This window comes from Neolamprologus multifasciatus, unplaced genomic scaffold (assembly GCF_963576455.1).
Source record: "Neolamprologus multifasciatus unplaced genomic scaffold, fNeoMul1.2 chr03_unloc_1, whole genome shotgun sequence".
In the NCBI taxonomy this organism is placed as follows: domain Eukaryota; kingdom Metazoa; phylum Chordata; class Actinopteri; order Cichliformes; family Cichlidae; genus Neolamprologus; species Neolamprologus multifasciatus.
In genome coordinates this window covers 439,673-460,461 of record NW_028181971.1, presented here as the reverse complement: position 1 = coordinate 460,461, position 20,789 = coordinate 439,673, and the positions used below count along the sequence as shown (strand labels likewise).

The 20,789-nt window shown below is 42.5% G+C and overlaps 2 protein-coding genes across 2 annotated transcripts in view; both read right to left on the bottom strand.

Moving 5' to 3' along the window:
• Positions 1-20,789, bottom strand: part of LOC146490510 (NACHT, LRR and PYD domains-containing protein 3-like) — a 117,939-nt gene that overhangs the window by 60,822 nt on the left and 36,328 nt on the right. The window lies entirely within an intron of this gene.
• LOC146490511 (uncharacterized) lies at positions 1,064-19,012 on the bottom strand (the record flags this gene model as incomplete). The annotated part of the gene is made up of 11 exons (XM_085153112.1): positions 1,064-5,055; positions 6,951-7,092; positions 8,044-8,157; positions 8,564-8,826; positions 9,853-10,067; positions 16,870-16,919; positions 17,230-17,294; positions 17,852-17,883; positions 18,120-18,169; positions 18,253-18,791; positions 18,940-19,012. Coding segments are annotated over 11 exons (1,851 nt in total), but the record flags the coding sequence as incomplete, so codon positions are not given.

Genomic DNA, 20,789 nt, shown 5'->3' with positions numbered 1-20,789 from the left:
GAAGAGCTAATAAAGAGCTATTCTATTGTAAAATGCTGAGATGATTATTAGACAGAACCCAGCGGCTCACCAAAAGCCTGCATTGAAAATCTATATGAAAGTAATCTATGCTCATATATGGCAAAATCCTTTAACTGTCACTTTGTTTTTCATCTGTGCTCTTGTTGGTTGGACAAGTTTGTAAATGACTAAGAGCTCAGTGGACTTTGCATCCATCAAATCCTGTTAGATGTTTGGATTGTTTTTCCTTCACAGCTTTGTGATGAAGGCTAAAGAACAGAGATATGAACTATTGCCAATATGAATCCTGATGCATGACGTGGGCATAGACCCACCAAAGCAACACTCAGCTCACCTCATTCCAGGCGCTTGTCAGCTGGAGACCATGAGCCTTGTTAGTCACACATTAGCACCGTGCTAGGAAACAGCCTCCATCATTTCATTAGATCTGAATTTGGACTGTTTCCCTCTGGATGAGAACCAAGTCTGTCAAATCTATTGATCCAACACAAACTATCAAACACATTGGCTCACAGTCAGATTGGCTTTGTATGGATGGTGTAACAGGGGGCTGGGAAAGGATGCTGAAAGCTGAATATAATACAGAACAATAACAGGACATATGATAATGTAGCAAACATGATCTTCAACAGGCACACTTCTATTATTCATGATCACAAACACAAAGAACTTGTGCAGCCCTGATATCAGCCCTAATATATGAGTGTGTTTGCCCAAAGATTGAAACAGCATCAACATGACAGCTGTAAGAAATCTTCTCTCAGCCTTGTTTGGCAGAAGATCCCTGCAACAAAGATTGTAGCTGAAAGATGACGTGTGTAAAGTTTGCTCTTTGGGAGGGTTGAGGCTGTTTTTAGACCTTTGATAGTTTCCAATCCAGTTCTGAAAGACAGAAATAAAAACAACATCATTAAGATCAGATCATGGAGCTGTTTTCTGCCTTGTTTCTATCTTCACATTACAAGACTTTACTACAATAAAGATGCTAACATGTATCTGTAGCAACAACATCATTGAATCTATAACAACTGGAGCCAAACCAGTGGCCTCTGCTGGGATCACTGGTGAGCCAACACTTCCTTGTTGGATGCAGATTTCAGGGCTTCCTTTTGCTCCTCCGTTATAACTGTTCTCTCTTCTCAACAAATGATGACACAAAGGAATCAGCAGTGACAAAGATGATGCTGAAGAGAAGCACACATTTCACACATATAACAGACCAGTCCAGTTACACACACCTCTGCTTGACATTAGGCCTCAAACAAAGACACAGAACACTAACTTGACTCTAAATAGAAGAAACGAGCAGCTTTTTCTGTTCTGTGCTTATTTATATTTGACACACATGCTTCTCTTTGTGCAAACACACATTGCACTATAAGGGTAACCTAGCACACAATGATTGGACAGCACAGTGATGATGCTGGGAGATCCTATACGAAGCAACACAGAAACACTGAGAACAAAACTTTAAACATTGATTATATTGAGATAAGCAGCCGACCCAGTCTAGATAAAGGCGAGCAGCTGGGACCGCTGCTGCACCAAAAACAGGTTTCAGTGTTTCCATTTTTTTGTGTGTGTGTGATGTCTTTACTTATACTGGTCAATAGACTTTAGTCAACACATTATTGAAAGGTGTTACACACGAAATAAAAACCAGTGTTTCATCTTTATTCCTCTGAAGCAGCTGCATTATAACCAATCTGCTCCTTTGTGGCCATTTAAAACAGCCTTAAATAACTGTTGTTATATTTGTTGCAGTTTCTGCTCCTCTTGGACAGACGACTCTTGAAAAGACATTTTTGAATTTCAACTTTTAACTGGATAAATATCGGATATATAAACGTCTGCAACAAACTGATTCCAGCTTCTACCTCATGATAGGAATGTTTTTGTGGCTCAAGATGACCTGATATCTTTCATGATGGAGACATTTGACACATGTTTCACATATTATAGACCAACAAGTTATTCATAGCAGTTTAAATACGGGGAGTCACTTTTGGGCCCAGCAGATAAAACAGAGCCAATATTTCCTTCTTTATTTAAGTGACGTGTGTCACAGATGTGACCTAGTAAAGTGTAGCTGAACATTAGTAACGTTATTAACACTCTCAGCTCGTCCTTGTTCCAGACCTGAAGATCCTCTTCTTTCATTCAGCAGCAGCTTCAGGTCTCTGATGGTCCAGGGCTTGTTGTTGGGAAACAGCCCTGCTGGGATGATGGTGTCCTCACAGAAACAGTCAGTGATGCTGTTGATCTCCATCACAGAGCACGTCCCAGTCTGCAGTCTCAGTCCTGCAGGGCCTCGCTGGCTTCCTGACTCCACCCAGTCAACAACAGGAAGTGTTTGAAGTGCAGGAACAAACTGAGGCTGTGGTCAAACAGGAGTTTTGATCTCCTCGCTCTGACTCTCACTGCGGCCCCGCTGCTGTGTCAACATGTGTTTGTGCTAAACAATGATGGAAAGTGTTATAAATGACTTGTTGGCCTCTGATCTGTCACAAACAGCTGAAACGTGTCTCTCATGAGTCACATGAAGGTTTTTGACAGAAAGGACAAAAAGTAGCTGCAGTCAGTTCGTGTCATTTTTATATTTATTCATCTGGGAGAAAAATCTGAGGGACATTAAAATGTGTTTTTCAACAGAGACAAGAACATAAATATAACAGAACAGGTAAATGAACATATTTCAAGTAAACAACTGGACTGATCAGGTCCAAACACACAGTGATAAACTTGTCAAACAGCTGTCATATCTTTATATATAAGCTCTTTATAAATCCTGTTCACTGCAGTCTGTTTACTAATAATGTCAAACTGTTAGAAACACAGAAACATCAGAATCGTCTTTGTTCACATAAACCTGTCTGGGATCCTTTGTTGTTCTTTTGATGCAGAGTTACATTATAAATATAAAGAGTTATTTCAGAGTCTCATCAGTTTTCCTACATGTCTTTATTGAACACATCAGCAGGGCTGAAGCTCTCATGTTAAACACACACTGATCTATGGACACGTTCATGTGTTTCTAACAGAACCAGGCTGTTATCAGCCCTGCACTAACATTATGTCACACACACTGAATGTAACAGTGACAGTTTACATCATCACACAATCAGCTGTGATTGTTTCACTGTCATCAAACTAGTCAACAGGAAGAAGAATCAATAGAAACCAATCATTTACTGACAGCATGTCTGATGGAAATAAGTGCAGATTATGTATGAAGTATAACTGCACACAGTAACTGTATTACAATAAGGACTTAACAGCGCCCTCTGCTGGAGTGTTTCAGTACTGCGTTAACTAGAATACACCACCTCCTCCTCCTCACACCACCTGCTACAGCTCTACTCTTCTATGACTACAGTCATCCACAGCACTGATGTGAGGTCACATGGTTCATATGTAAGGAGCACAGAGACGTCCTAGCAGCTGACCTCAGGTCAGTTTAATGACTGTGAGCAGCAGCTGTGTTATTGTCACTGTGACAGGGAGACACTCTCAGACACAGCGCTCATGTCAGCTTGTTCTCATGCAGGAGGATCAGGAGCTCCATGTTTGTCTTTCTGTTTGAATCATGATGTGTTTGTGCCATCAGAGTCTGTCATGAGTACTCAGGGTTTCACAGCAGCTCTTCTGAATGCTGACGAGGACTCCAACCTCATGTTTCACCTCTCTGAGCTTCTGATGTCTGTGAACACTCGTGTTTCTTCTCTGGGCTCATCTGGACAAAAACACCTTTCTGTGTTTTATATATGGAAAGCTCCTGACCATGCATGGAGGGTTTCACCCCAAGCCTAGCACTCTTAGGCTGTACGCTAAGCGAGAGGAAAGAGGCTGGGGACTGGTGAGTGTCAGCACCACGGTCCAGGATGAGATAACAAACATCCACGAATACATCAGGAACATGGCCCCAACCGACCGCGTGCTCAGTGAATACCTCAGGCAGTAGAAACCCAAGAAAGAGGAGGAAGAGGAGGCACCATCCTGGAAGAACAGGCCCCTGCACGGTATGTACCAGCAGATAGCGGACATCCAGAAATCCTATCAGTAGCTGGACAAAGCTGGACTGAAAGACAGCACAGAGGCACTAATCATGGCAGCACAAGAACAAGCTCTGAGTACAAGATCCATAGAGGCTGGGGTCTATCACACCAGGCACACCCCAGGTGCAGGCTGTGTAAAGATGAGACAATCCAGCACATAACAGCAGGGTGCAAGATGCTAGCAGGCAAGGCATACAAGGAACACCATAACCGACTGTCCTTCACAGCCTCGCCTCTGTCAGTGCACCCCACGGCAGCTGTGGCTACAATGTAGCTGCCATCACCAGTGTGTGAATGTGTGTGTGAATGGGTGGATAACTGGATGTGTAAAGCGATTTGGGGTCCTTAGGGACTAGTAAAGCGCTATACAAATGCAGGCCATTTACCATTTGTTTTCAGCTGCCATCATGACATTACAATCATACGCAGTACACACAGGAAGTAACTCACAACCAGACACAGCAGGATGGTGCCCAGCAACAGTGAAATTCAGCAATTTCAAGAATCTGTGGACAAATAAAACCCCAACAAAAAACACAGAACACCACAATATGAAGTGGGCGGGTCTGGATGGTCCTGAGATACAAAGGTTTTATGTGTCATCAGTTTAAAAGTATGATGATGTATGATGAGTGAAGCATTTAATGTTTAGATCCAGCTGAAGCTCCACCTTAGCTGAGGCCGAGGGTGTCAAACAGGTGTTTATCCAACTTACGGAGAGCATCAATCAGGAATGAGCTGGCTCTTTCTCCTTTGTTTCGCACCAAATCAATCACATGTCGAGCTCGTTCAGCCCTGGGTTTGATTCTGGCTGCTTCCATTTCCTCCATAGTTATAATTTCTTCTCGGAGCAGCCTGTCCAGCAGCTGGTTCAGAGTCGAATCCGACACCTTTTCCACAAACTGAATCCGAACTGAGAACAGACGCTCTTCTGGTGTGAGGCTCTGGAGCCTGGGCTGATTGTCTCTGCTCTGAACATCTGAGGACCAAGCAAAAAAGAAGAGAGATTTCTTGATAACAGAACAGTCTAAGCTTTGTTGAATCCAGAGAAATCTCTGCAGGTAATCAATCATCACTGAACGTCGCTGAACTTCAGACACTCAATAACAGCATGAATCATGAAACGTGGCTGGAGACAAATTCAGCAGATACAATTTAATTTAATGTTTATCATGAGAGAGCAGACAGGATCAGAAACGAGTCCATCAGCAGGGTAGCTCGCTGACAGAGAAGCTGAGAAGTTTGCACATGTGCAGAGGAGGGAGAAAGGATGATGAAGATGGAGCTGCCAGGCAAGAGGAAAAGAGGCATACCTCAAAGAAGATTCATGGATACAGTGAAGGAGGACGTACAGAGAGTTGGTGTGACAAAGGAGGATACTAGGATATGGAGATGAGACAGATGATCTTAAATAGAGTGGCTAAAAGAAGAAGAAGAGAAGAATGAAGGAGAAAATGATAAATCATTTACATATATATCCTGAGAACTGAGGGGAAAAGAATCTTCCGTTTCAACTTTTATATGTGATTTTCAGCCTCTATGGAGCTAAGTGGAAATGGAAAGCCCAGGATGTCCTCTATTTAGGACTAAGTCAAAAGATATAGACAAAAAACAAATGTCCATTACAGAGGACACAAATGAATAGACTGGTTCTCAGGAGAATAGCAGCATATATGTGTATACAGTCAAGCCCATAATCATTCATACCCCTGGAAAATTTTGATTTAAAGTTACTGTTATTCAAGCAGCAAGTTCTCTTTTGACTGGAAATGACAAAGGTGTGTCCGAAAAGATAATAAGACAATGTACAAGAGGTACCATTGTGGGGAAAAAAATAGTTCTCAGCTTTTATTTACATTTGAGCAAAAAGTGTCATTTCCAAAATTATTCATACCCTCACAAACTTTCACAGTCTCTGGGAAAATCCAAAGTTCTTTACCATTCCAAATGGTCCAAGTTACCCTAATTAATTGAGAACAGCTGTGTTAACAGGTTTCAACGGGTAAGAAAAAAAGGGCAGCTCTCCCCAGGACCTGCCATTGTGCATTGTGGCTGCTCACAAGTCAGGAAATGGTTACAAGGCCATATCTAAATGTTTCTCAGTTCCAGTGGCTACAGTGCAAAGTATTATTAAATAATATAAGATGTTCTGCACTGTGGAAAATCTCAAAAGACATGGTCGAAGCCAAAAATGAGAAAGACGAAGATGTCAGGTCTTCTGTGTTATGGTCAGATGAAACGAAAACTGAATTTTTGGCCAAAGTTATGTTTTCTTCATCTGGGGTTAAAAAAAGGAGAAGCCTTCAACCCAAAGAATACCATCCCCACTCTCAAATATGGTGGTGGGAACCTAATGCTTTGGGTGTGCTTTTCAGCCAATGGACCAGGGAACCTAATTACAGCAAACGACACCATGAAAAAAAGAGCAATACATGAAGATTCTTAACAACAACATCAGGCAGTCTGCAGAGAAACTTGGCCTTGGGCACCAGTGGACATTTCAGCACAACAATGACCCAAAACACACAGCAAAAGAAATGGTGACGAAATGGTTAGCAGACAAAAACATTAACGTTTTGCAGTGGTCCAGCCAGAGTCCTGATTTGAATCCAATTGAGAATCTGTGGAGAGAGCTAAAGATCAGGGTGACGGCAAGGAGGCCATCGAACCTGAAAGAGTTGGAGCTCATTGCTAAAGATGAATGGGCATAAAGACCTGTGGAGAAAAGTTCATTTGAAATTATAGGAAGTGTTTGATTGCTATAAAGGCTTTTCTGCTCATATACCTAGGTAGATCGATCTATCTATCACACACACTCACTGCTTCTATTTTACTTTTAGCTCAAATTAAATTGTGAGTGGATGAAGACTTTACCTGTCACATAAACTTCGTGCTCCCAGACCTCGTTGTCTGTTTGGTCTCGGATTGTTAGTGTGAATTCTTTCATGTTTATAGGAAGCCGGATCACATATGTTGGGAAGTAGTTTGGTCCAAACTCCACAGGACATTCAGCTCTCTGAAAACCAGAAGCAGAGACTCAGTACCTTTATCCAAATGAGTTTTATTAGGTAATATAAGAATGACTGTGCTCAGCAATTGTGATTGAGTGAGTATGAGTCATTGGTATGTTTTGTTTTGGGTTTTTTTGCTTTTAATTAACTTGTTTCTTTTTTCTTTTCTTTAAGAGTGGATGTCCTGGATTTTAATTTAAAACTTCTTGGGTCCCCCCACATATCTGACATCCTCACTAATGCTGGGCTGACACTGTGTGAGTTTTGGCCCATTTTTAGCCGATTTTTCAGTCATGCGACTGTCTTGGTGATCTGCCCGAATTTCGCCTTCATGGTGTGTCGTGCGTCGTGTAGTATACGTGGGGTAACGAGAAGCGATTAACACCTCATGACCAGCTCCCGCGTTATTTTTCAGTTCAGTTTAGGCAGCCCTTCAGTCTTTCAGTCAGATGTTCTGATTTTCTGTTCATCCTGTCATCACAATAAACATCATCCACATTCTTTACTGGCACGCAAATCCAGCATTTGGGTCCATTTTCTTCTCGACATCCTAACCACGACTGTCTGACAAGATGACAAGAACCATGCTGCAAAGACATGGACCCAGCGGACCCAGAACTACACGAGCAGCAGCAAGTAGCGCTCTTTCTGGTGAGGGACCTGGGGATTAGACTGTGGCTAATGCCCCAACATGAGTAAGTCTTTGTGAGTTTCTTTATTTCCCAAAATCCCAAATAACAAAGTTTTAATTAGATGTAATGATCATTTGTTCCTGTGAAACAGCTTTTAAAAAAAATTGCACACTTTAATAGGAAACATATGCAGGAGCTTCCTTGATTCCCTCCAAAACAAAAAAATATTGGCGTCATCAGCAAATAATACTAGTTTTTAAACTGCAAAAACCTGGAGGTGGTTATAAACATCTGTTTGGTCTTTTTTCCATTTGGAGAACTTACCTTGGGTCGGATTGTTTCATCTGTTTGAAAGTGAACAGTGTAAGTCTGCTCTTTGATGAGTTTACAGTTAGAAGCCACTGTGATGTTGTAAGAATCTGGATGCTGTGCTTTCACCTTAAGAAACAGGACAGCATTTTATTTAGAAGTTTCATTCTCAACAGAGTCTGAGACATCAGCTCAATCTCTTATTGCTGACCCACAGATGTTGCCATCACACGATGAAAATAAAAAACGCTACTTTTTACAATGGCAACACTAAAACAAGAACAAAATATGTGAATGATATAAGCCTGATATATACACAAAGCTATCTATTGATTCATACACATCCATAAATATATATACTTTATACATACACAACATTTCATGAGCTTCTCGAAGAAAAAAATACTGAGTACTATACTGAGCTTCTGTTAGCACTAAGGAAAAAGATGAAGATGTATTACTGTCTTTACCTGAGTACTATACTGAGCTTCTGTTAGCACGAAGGAAAAAGATGAAGATGTATTACTGTCTTTACCTCATGCAGTGGGATGTTGCTTGGCAGGAGAAACACATCAAGGTACTTTTCCAACTCTACTTTTCTGAGGAACAATAAAACTTGGGCCCTAACTGGTGTTGTGTTATTCCAAAACCTCTTTAGGAAATCCCACACAAGGCCCAAGGCAGAAAAGTGGGGAAGTTCCACAATCACATGAGTATCTGTGATCTTCAGCGGCTCAAGAATGTTCATTCCATCATCAGAGAAGTGGATAACAGACAGTGAACTGTCAGAAAGCAGAGCTGTGAAAACCAAGACAGTTTTTGTCACTCAAATGTTCTTAATTGTCTTTCTTAATTTCTTATTCTAGGACTTTAGAACTTTCAAGCCAATAAGTGAACAGTAATTGATGGTACTCCATTGTACTAAAAATACAAATGCATTAGTTTTACTTTACAGAATACAGAGAGTTACAATTCATTTTGTTATCCGTCTAATAATGAAAATCCACTGAGCCCACAGGTGTAGCTCCCAGTTTTACCCTTGTACTATGTTCTATTACGTGTCTTCTCCTTCCCCCTACTGGCCTATGTGCATGTTGCTATATAGCTTATGTTTTTTGCTCTTGTATTAGAATTTCTTTCATTTATGTGTTGATGTATTCTCTTAGTAACAGCACTTTTATGTCACCTGGTTTACCATGTCTGGTTCACACAGTTGCAAAGACTGTGGGAGCCTGGTTATTGCATCTCGGGAAATGGGGGCATTCACACAGAAAGCCTGGCACCGGGGAGGAATGCACAGGTAGTGAAGTTTTTAACTCTTTCTTTGGGGGAGACAAAAGGAGTAAGCAACAGCTGTGTAATGCCTTTCATTTTGTAGAAGGTATTTAAACCCAGGACTATGCTGGGATTCGGAGAGACTCTGCTGGTCAGTGTCCTGTTATGGCCGCTCTCTCTCACTCAAGCTTGGATTTTATAAAAAATTTTTTTATTAAAAGATGCTAGCTACTGCTCATAGTTGTATGCAGACTTTATTAAATGAAAATTTCCATAACACTCTCGTCACTAAGGAGTTTTTGATCTGGAAAGAAGAGCTGATCACTAAAAAGCTGCTTCTCTCACCTCAATCATCATACAGCTGCTGCAGAAGTTTCTGTTTATGACTTCTAGTCTGTTCCCAACTAAGAAAACGGAACAGTCTGAAGAGAACACAGATTCCACAAGATATTGGGACAGAAGCTTTTTTTTTTCAGATTGTGTAACACACTCTGCAGCCTGCAGGGGGCAGTAATAGCTTCTGGCAGTCGCATACAGTAATTTGCTCACCTTCCGCTGTTTCGCAGTGTGGGAAGTGGAGCTGATGAACTGCATCCTCACAGCCCTTGATGTCAAACAGTGGCCCTGCAGCTGTCTTTCCATTTGATTGGAGGATACTCTGATCCCACTGGATAATCCTGTACAGAAGCTCCGCCTCCTGACTCACATCAAACGCCAGTCCAGTCAGAGAACACTGGAACAGACCTGAACCGGGACACTTAAATCTGTTGGACAAAGAAAAGAAGAGAGAAATAGAAACAGTGAAGTAAAATAAAGTCTAGATAGCTGCAGTTTAAAATATAAAAATACTCTCTCATCCCTGCGGGCGGGCTTTATGCTTTAAGCTCAGGTCCTGTACCAGAGGCTTGGGAGCTTGAGTATCCTGGACTTTTACTGGTCCTAGGACTGCACTCTTCTAGACAGAGATCTTAGATGATGTTCCTGGGACCTGCTGGAGCAACTAGCTGGGGGGTGTTCTCGAGCTCTTCTCCAAGCTCTTGGTACTTCTGTAGTTTTGTGTCTTCACTCTTCCTGATGTTCGTCATTTGGCATCACTACATCTATGTCCGGTTGGTTAGCCATCACCATTTTGTCCGTCTGTATCTGGAAGACCCGTCTGCGAATCACTACCTCATCGTGGTGGAGGGGTTTGTGTGTCCCAGGGATCCCAGGGGCTATGTTGTCTGGGGGCTTTTGCTCCCTGGTAGGGTCTCCCATGGCAAATTGGTCCTGGGTGAGAGACCAGACAAAGAGGGATTCAGAAGACCCCTATGAAAAGACCATAAAGGGGACAGTTTACTCTGCCCGGGATAGGGTTATCAGTTAACCCTATCCCGGGCAATGCACGGCTTGGGCTCTGGAACCAGTCTCCTAGAGAGGGGATGGACTCTGTCTCAGTCTGGAGTTGCCCCTGGTGAGAGGAGGTTGGCTGGGATGGGTATCTTGGTATCCCTTCAGCTTGCTGCCTGTATGTTGGGGTTTCTCCCAGTCGACGAGATGTTTAGTTCCCTGCGCCTCCAGGTTGGGGAACGGGTCTTGACCGTCGTATGTGCTTATGTGCCAAGTGGCGGTTCAGAGTACCCAGCCTTCTTGGAGTCCCTGGGTGGGGTACTGGAGGGTGCTCCACCTGTCCTACTGGGAGACTTCAATGCTCACATGGGCAACGACAGCGAGACCTGGAGGGGCATGATTGAGAGGAATGGCCTCCCGGATCTGAACCCGAGTGGTGCTTTGTTTTTGGTTATCTGTGCAAACCGCAGTTTGGCCATAACAAACACCATGTCCGAACATAAGTGTCCATAAGTGCTCATGGCACCAGGACGCTCTAGGCCGCAGGTTGATGATCGATTTTGTAATCATATCATCAGACCTAAGGGCTATATGTTCTGGACACTCTGTCAAGTGATCACCACCTGCTGGTGAGTTGGATCAGCTGGCAGGGGAGGAAGCTGGACAGACCTGGCGCGCCCCAAACATATAGTGAAGGTGTGCGGGGAATGCCTAGCAGAGGCCCCGATATGGGAGATCTTCAACACACACCTCTGCAGAGCTTCAACAGCATTCAGAGGGAGACTGGGGACAGTGAGTCAGAATGGACCATGTTCAGCATCTCCATTGCTGAAGCCGCGGCTCTGAGCTGCGGCCGCGAGGTGGTTGGTGCCTGTCGTGGTGGCAACCCCCGAACCAAATGGTGGACACCAGAGGTGAGGGGAGCCACCAAGCTGTAGGAGTCCTATTGGGATTGGTTAGCCTGTGGGACTTCGGAGGCAGCTGATAAGTACCACCAGGCCAAGCGGAATGCGGCACAGGCAGTGGCTGAAGTAAAAACTCCAGTGTGGGAGGAGTTCGGAGAGGCCCTGGAAAAGCACTTTCGGACTGCCTCGAAGAGATTCTCGCAAACCGTCAGTCAATTCAGGAGGGGAAAGTGGTGTGCTACCTTAGCCGTGTATAGTGCGGGTGGAGCACTGCTGACTTCGGCTGAGAAAATTGTCAGGCAGTGGAAGAAATACTTTGAGGACCTCTTTAATCCCACTGGCACGTCTGCCGTGCAGGAAACACAGTCTGGGGACAAATGGGATGACCCGCCAATCTCCGGGGACATGGTCACTGATGCAGTTAAACAACTCTTTGGTGGCAGAGCCCTTGGGATGGATGAGGTCTGCCCCGACTTCCTGAAGACTCTTGATGTTGTAGGGCTGTCTTGGTTGACACGCCTCTGCAATGTTGCGTGGAGAACAGGGGCAGTAGCCCTGGATTAGCAGACCAGGGTGTCGGTTCCCGTCTTTAAGAACGGGGACCGTAGAATGTGTTCCAAATATACGGGAATCACACTCCTAACCCTCCCTGGGAAGGTGTATGCCAGGGTGCTGGAAAGGAGAGTCCGTCCGTTAGTCGAACCTTTGATACAGGAGGAACAATGCGGTTTTCGTCCTGGTCATGGAACATTTAATCAGCTCTTTATACTCTCAAGGATACTTGAGGGTGCATGGGAGTTTGCTCAACCAGTCTACATGTTTACAGTGGGAAGAACAGTAAAAACAATAAAAACTGCGTTTTCTAAGGACAGCGATAGCAAACACTCTCCACTTGCGAGTGGAAAAAAAAAGAAAAAAGACCTTCTCCCTATTGGTGTTAAAGTTTACCATTTCAGCCAATCAAAAAAATTGATATGGCAACATGTGGCACTTGGTTGTTTAGGGAGAAGGGGAAGTTTTAGGAGTGACACCCATGACGGAATGCGGGCCTGTGGTGTTCTCCTCTGTCTTATACTGAACACAAACTATTTTTTGGACTGGCACAAATCCTTTGTGTGCCTTCTCATTTGATGCAGCACAATTGATTGTTCTGTAAATAGATTTAAATCGATATATAAAAAACGCCTGAGGCCTTGGCTACATTTTTAGGCAAATAGTACCATATACCTTTAGTTGTTTGCAAAACTTGTGCATAATTTTTAGAAATGTACAATTTGTATTTGCATTTCAAATTATGAAAATGATTCGTTAATAGTGATGTGTGGATCGATCCTGAAATATCGATTCCTCCGATACCAATCATTTATGTTCTAGAATCGATTCTCACATTAAAATATCGATATTTTAGTAATTTAGGGTAAATTTGTAGTTTATCATTAACAGGAACACAGTGGAAAGAAACTATAACATCCGGATTGTCTACGTTCAAAGGATGTACTTCCTCTTCCGCCTTTCATAGTCATGTGCAAAATACAGCTGTATAAATGTCTCGCAGCCCCTTGGTGTGCGCACTCACAACAATGGCTGAGCGTAATTGGAGTTGTGCGAACATGCTTCTTATACACACGCAGTTACTGTCCCTCCATTTAGAAAGGCAGAGGCGTCACGGTGTAAATATTTTACATGTAGTTGTTGTTTTCTTGTGTAATAATATTCAACATTTCTATCAATACATTTTTCAAAAAATGCTTTTCTGTGCAAAATGGGTTTAAAAACATAAACAGCTGTGGGATCCTGTTAGTCCGTGATTTAGACAGGGGGAACAAATCGTGGCAGGATCAGCGTGATGTTATTTGTATCCCGCTGTAACTTTACTGTATAAAGAGCTAACATCTCCAACATGTCAGGAGTAGTTAGTCATTACAACAAGTGTTTGTGAACTAAAAATCAAGAATGTGGGATCCTGTTTGTCTGTGATGTGGAGAGCCCAGAGCTTGCTTCTGACGAAGGGAAAACCAACCCTGCAGGGAGACCTACCTCAGCACTTGTGCAGGTGAAGCCAAAGGGAAGATTTGCTTCACTATATTTTCTAGTCTTTGGCTTAGAATGAAGTTGGTTTAGAAACATATTCAGCAATGCTTCATCTCCTGCTTTGCGTTTGTGTAGGCGCCCTGTGCTAGCAGTGTCCAAGCATTTTTGGTTTTTTTTCCCCTTTTCATACCGCGCCCCCCCAGGGGGTGGGCCCCACACAGTTCTGTATTAATGAAAGATTTGTGCCACTTGTTGTATGAACACGTTGATTAATGCTATTTAAAACCGTAACAATGAGGATCAGCAAGAAACCTTTGAAAGCGTTATGGCCAACTGTGACTAGTCCAACAAAGGGTTAATTCAGTTTGGCACTGTAAGTATATGCATAGGACCTCTTTTCTGTATGCAGCTGCCTTTAACTGGGCAGCAGAATCATGCAGCTGTTCGGGTGGCTGTAAAACAAATGCCTGCGGTCCTTTAAGTCGCTGCAGAACAGAAGCATACAGCTCTCTGAATGACTGTAACACAAAAGCAGGCAGCTCTTTAAATGACGGTAAAGGAAAGGCAGGCAGCCCTTTAAAGGGCTGTAATGCAGATGTGTACAGCCCTTTCAATGTTTCTATAAGCAAATAAATCTGGCCTTTGCAGGGCATGTACCTGGGATTCTGGTTATCGCCACAAACGCCAGAAGGCGAAGATGGTGCACAGTGCAGAGTCGAATCAAAGAAAAAACAAATGATGAAAGGGTACCAGATAGCAGGAGGAGGGGTCACTGATCCTATATAAGAGGAGGGTTGATATGCTCCAGTGCTGTTTCTTTCCTGTCTTTGTGTGTGTTTTCGGTTTGTGCTTTAAGGCTTTACACCCTGGGGTTACTTCAGTTTTCATTTGCTTTGCTTTCTTTGTGTTATTTCTGCTATAAATGTACTGTTCTACTGTATAACAATGTTATACAAACTATGTTCTGAGAATTCTACTGTTTTCCAGAGTATCATTATGAGTGATTCAATCTGAATCTCAATCAGGCCTATGCAGAACACCAGTGGGAACAGAGCATCTTCTTGGTAGGATCCTGCACTTGATACTGACTTGTGCTATGGGGTTGAAGTTGGCCTCTACTGTTGCACGCCACATCCCTATTGGGTTCCTGATGAAGGCTCTTAGGGTCCTTGTTAATCTTGTATAGTTCTAGACATTCCAGGATCCAGGTGTGGGGCATTGAGTCATAGGCCTTCTTGTAATAATCCAGGAAGTGCACAGGTTGGTTGGCCTAGTCTTGCAGTCTCAGGTGACTGCTCTGTCTACCAGTAGCTGGTGTTTTGCACCTCTGGTCTTTTTGCCAATCCCTTTCTGTGCCCGGCTCATGTATTAACTAATGAAAAAGCTACATCCAGATGAACAGAATCAACCTTTGGGGTTATACTACACACACTATACTGATGATCAGGAAGCCACAAGAACAACACTGGTTATCATCTAGCTAAGTTAATCCAGCATTCCCCCGACACATTCACAAGAAAGAGGTTGAGTTGGCAGCACATGACCAATAACAAAGGGTGTTTCATGCATCATATGACTTTGACAAAAACAAACAATATTTCGATGAGTACCGTCTCAACCAGAGATGTTGTTAAAATTGTGAAGAAGTCTGTAAAGAACATAAAAATATAGCAGTAACACAACACTGCTGTTAAAAAGATGAGATGAATATTGCAGAAGTTTTTTAGCTAATTTGTTGATATGACAGAAACAATAAATTAATGCATACATGCATTATCCCTCTAAACAAACATAAAAGGTAACATTTATTAAGTTATCATGAGGGAATTTGGACTAATTGCAAAAGTCAATTTAAGATGACTACTAGCTTTTTAAATGTTAAAAACATCACAGATTCACAGATTGCTCAGCAGAGAAAGACTAAGGAAGAAACATTCTTATATACAACAATTTTTAATAAACTGTCCTTTATTTGCATTTCATGCTGCTGTATGATTTTTATCATGTGACTCTGGCACTGAACCCACATGCCTTTCTTTGGATGCTTATGAGATATTTAAGTGTCAGTGGGGATTTGAACAATTCATGAGAATTCTTGAGAAATGCCTCACAATCAGACAATGGATGGAATCCTGGCGGCTATCCTGCCTGTTGTCTTTAACCATCTTTCATCAGGACTTCAGGATTTGTAGTCCACATGTAGTACAGATGTTCCTGTACACTACCCCATCCCATTGATTGTGAGTCTCAGTGTATGCTGTCCCAATCTCCATCTAAATCCTGCTAGTATGTGCTGGATAATCTCCAGGGCACTTTTAAACAACTTGGGCCCTGTCGGCTATGGTAGACTAGTGCCTCTATGGATTTTGTGCTCAGGGACTGTGGTTCCATGATCAGAGCCCCTGTGATGGCTTTTTTGCCTTTGAGTTTTGATATCAGTGGCATCTCCTGCTTCCAACAGCTCATTATTCCAGCTGGGTATCTGATGACCAGTAGGGCATATCTATTGATGGCTTAGATCTCAGTCCTACCGTTCAGCTGTCTGTAACTGTCTTACTTTCTGGAGGTATTTGGCTGTGGCTGACCTTGCTGCATCTTTATCATAGTTTGTATTAGCCTGTGGTATACGTAAATACTTGTAGCTGTCCTGTAAATCTATATCTATATCTTCAATCTGGATCACCTTTGCTGCCTTTGCATCGATTTGGCCACACATATCCAGTCTGAATGAAAACCTGATGTCCTCACTGTAGATCCAGGAGAGGTGGATCAGTTAGTCAATGTCTCACTCACTCCTAGCTTGCAGCTACATATTATCCCTTTACAGGAGGTGGTTATTATTTTTATTTGATATTTTTCAGTTTTTTAATTTAAGAGATTACGACTTTACTGTCCCAGTTTTCTGCATGTTTGTTGCATTATATTTATTTCCTTTTGTACATTATCCCATTTCCAACCTGCATGTGATATTTTTTGCAATCAGCAGTACGTCTTCATCATCATTATTCTGAATATCATTTCCCAAAGTTTGCAGGATTTTATCCTTTATCCTCAAGAAGTGAGACAACCTGTAATCCCCCCCAGTTCTGTAGGTAATTTCATCACATCAATAAGCTGGTTAGCCTCCCACACTTTAACACAAAACATGAGCGGCCACATCTAAATTTTTAACTACAACAGAAGAAATGTGCGACGACAGGAGGGGGAAGATGTAGTTACCACAGGGACACAAGCAGGGGTCTGATGAGCTTCAGCTGTAACAAACATATACATGCAGACTTAAATGTTTTTACAGGATTACCTGTAGAAGATGTGTGCAGATTCACTGTAGACTTCAGGTGTGAAACTTGACTGAAAACAGCAACATTAGAGGTTTTAGGACAAATACCTGAACATTATTTGGAGAAAAACTTGTGTTGTGCAGGTTGTTAATCACCTGTACAATAAGTAGCAAGAAGGGTAAACAACTGTCCAAAAATTATATTTTACTATGAATGAGAACAAAACCTGAATGCACTCTGATAACACAAAGCTTTCATGTACATGATGAATGAGTTCATGTGCTGACAGTTTGTTCTACAAGGGTTAAGAAAAAGTACCAATGTACAACGGAGGCTTGTTAAATCTATGCTTGAGAGTTTTCAAATATCTGAAAGCTCACCTTGATCCTCTTTGTGTTGTCCTCTGACAAACCAGGCTGCGTGTCTGGTTTTACACTGGAAACACCTAATGAAAAGATTGGCAACAGATGATATGAAGAATTTGGCCTTTTAAACAGTTAAGATCACTTTCCAGAAAAACTATTTGAAGCTACAGGATGTTTGAGTGCTTTCCTCCATATGATGTGTGCTCATAGTTCTGGGGATTGGTCCAAATAATGTGATTCAAATTCTGATTCACTCCCCTTCAAGCTTTTCATGATGTGCATACGAGGGGTGTATATTTTAGTGTTTCAGAACCAATTTTAAGAGGATTTGTTAGTCTGCTACAACCTGAAAACCCTCTCTGAAACTGGGCACCTCACAAAAAACCCAAAACAATCATGATAGATAAATAGATAAATAATATTATTTATTATATAATAAATATAAATATAGAAGTGTGTGATAGGGTGGAATGTCAACTCACAGGTGTGATTACATGTTTGTTTGTTTTTTACCAAGCTTCCACTACAATGTAATAATACATTTGACAGTAATGTATTATCACTGTTTAGACCAGGTCCATTTTAAGATCAGATTTTGTTCTTGATTGATGGATGGGAGGACAGTTTGAGTACTTACAGGAAGCTTTAATCATCTTGAACTCATCAACCCTGCAGAAACAAAAAACAGTATTTTCAAAGTAAATATTTAAGTCTATTCTGACTAAAGGGAACATTAATTGAGTCTGTGTCTGCTGATCCAGTTTATAGGTTAGTCTGCTACCTTGTACATCACACAAAAGTACAAACCTTTCTATCTTAAAAATAACTGAAATTTTATCTGAAGTAAATTATCACATCATTTGTTACTTCATGTTCAGTTTTTTTGGATTTAATAAGGTGGCTACCGGGATGAAGGACTTTCAGCCTCACTCGTCATCTGTGTTCTTCTGGCATCCTGAAATGAACAGGAAAATATTAGCAAGAAATTCCACACAGCTGATGTGTTTCTATGACAGAAAGAGACTGCTGATACTCAACTGCATACAGGGACACTGAGGAACCAGGAGACCAGAACATAAACCCAGCATAAAGAGTTTGAGTGAATGTGGTGTTGAAGGTGTGGAGGTGGATCAGAGTGTCAGAGGAGACTCTGTAGAAGGACAGAGTGCCAGCAGGACAGTCCACATACACTGCTGCTCTGTGAGAGACAGAGGAGGAGGAGGAGGAGGAGGAGATGGATGTTTGTCTGTAATTGTGCCAGACACAAACAGGACCATCATCAGAGCAGATCAGACTCCAGGACTGATCATTGTATCCAAACACACAGTCATAGCTGCGTCCTTTCCTTCTGATGCTTCTGTAACTCACTGATATATAAACGTCTCCTCTCCACTCGACCTCCCAGTAACAGCGACCAGTCAGACCATTTCTACACAGCAGCTGTTCCCAAACATCAAATCTGTCTGGATGATCAGGATATGACTGAACCTCCTCCACATGTGTCACCTTCCTGTTGTTGTCAGACAGTTGGAGCTTTGTGTTCACTGTGTTTGTGTCGATTGTGAGTTGACAGGAATCTGATGGAGAGAACAAACACAATCCAGCTGCAGTTATTGATCCATCATCTGTTCATTGATTGACACTTTGATGATGACTCCTGACATGATGAAGATGGTTGAATGTGTGCTGCTTTGTTTTCATGAATCCCATTAAAAACACACTTACACTTCCTCAGACCTGGTCTCAACCATCGGACTCCAGCAGGCTCCACCCTGAAAGGAGGAGGGGGGTCAGAGCAGCACAGTCAGCATGCACACATGGACATTACATGGCTCTCATACACACACTGTTACACACTGAGCTCAAAGCTCGGCTCCACTGTTTTATTCAAAGAAATCTACATTTATTTATCAGCACATTTAAAAACAGCTTGAGCCAAAGTGCTGCACAGAGTAGAGAGAAAATAGGAAACATACACAGTAATGACTATAAAGACTCGTCAGAATTGAAAGCTACAGAGTACAAATGTGTTTCCAACCGGGTTTTAAAAATGTCGAGTGTTGGTGACGACCTGATGTGAAGGGCGACTGTTCCAGAGTTTGGCTGCAGCGATCGATAAAACTCACCTCTGTTTTTACGTCTAGTTCTGGTCAGAAGCTACTTATCTGCAGACCTGAGGGCTCGACTTGGATTATTTTGTTAAAGAGAGATAAGATGGAGCCAATCCATTCAGAGATTTAAAGACAACCAGATCTGGAAGTGGATTCTACCACGTACTGGTAACCAGTGGAAACAGCTGGAAAAAGCTGGTGATGGGTCGTCTAGCACAGACCCACCGCTGGAACCAGACAATTCATGAGGGAGAGAACTGTGACAGCGCCGTTCCTTCACTTGACCTCAGTCGCTCTCGTCTGCTCCCTCGTAACACTGCTCTTTATTGAGGTTACATGAATATGCATAAGTTCATTAACATATGACGTCTTACACAGGTATGAACAAAGAGTACCAGTCTGTGCATAGTGTAGGTGTGTGTGGGTGTGTGTGTGTGTGTGTGTGTGTGTGTGTGTGTTCCAGATGTGACCCTGTGACCCCAAAGCTGGTGCTAAGAGTCCAGTGGTCCCCCTAACAAAGGGCTCTTATACTTAACCAGACACAGAGTAGGTGTCCTCCTACACCAGGGTTCTCAACCTCGTGGCCCGCGGGCCAATTGCGGCCCGCAGGAGGATAGTTTTTGGCCCCCACCTTAATATGAAAATTTAATGTTAGTTTGATAATGTATGACACTTTACAGTGTTGTGTGCGGAGCTGAATTAACCCACCAATCAGGTGGGATATGGATCTCAGGGGACACCAGCCGGGCTTGATGCAAGCAGGGAAACATTTCTCAATGAGTAAAAGTTACAGCAGCGTTGCCCTGGAGTGTTTCTTTCTTTTCTGTGTCTGGCTGGCTTCCTCCTTTCTATTGGGCAAACGCGGACATTCGCCCCAGCGCGCTGCGTTCACAACACTTCAAAAAAAGTTGTTTTTTTTAAGTTGCTGCCCAGCGGGACATTATACGTATATAGATTTATACACACGTCAGTGGGATTTTTAGTTATTTTTTCACAGAGAGAGATCTCATATTAACTCTCAAAGTGATGCGTAGGAAAGTTGCCAGTCTTAAAACAGATCTACTGAGGCAGCAAGATTTCTTCAAGAAAGCAACCAAAGAGAATAATGCAGCAGTCGAAGCCACGTGGTTAGTGAGATGATTGCTAAAGCAGGGAAGCCATTCACAGAAGGTGAATTTGTCTAAAAGTGCATATTGCAGGCTGCAAATATAGTCTGTCCGGGAAAGAAAGGTCAGTTTAGCAACATCAGCCTTTCTGCCAGTTGAGTTGAGAGCAGAAGTGAAGCCTTCATGGAGAAGGATGGAGTTAGTGTTCCTGTGCTAACTGATCCCAAATGGCTCATGGACTTAGCTTTTCTTGTTGATATAACACATGAGCTTAATGTACTGAACAAGATGTTACAAGGCCAGGGGCAACTTGTCAGTGCTGCCTATGACAACGTGAGAGCATTCTCCACAAAACTTG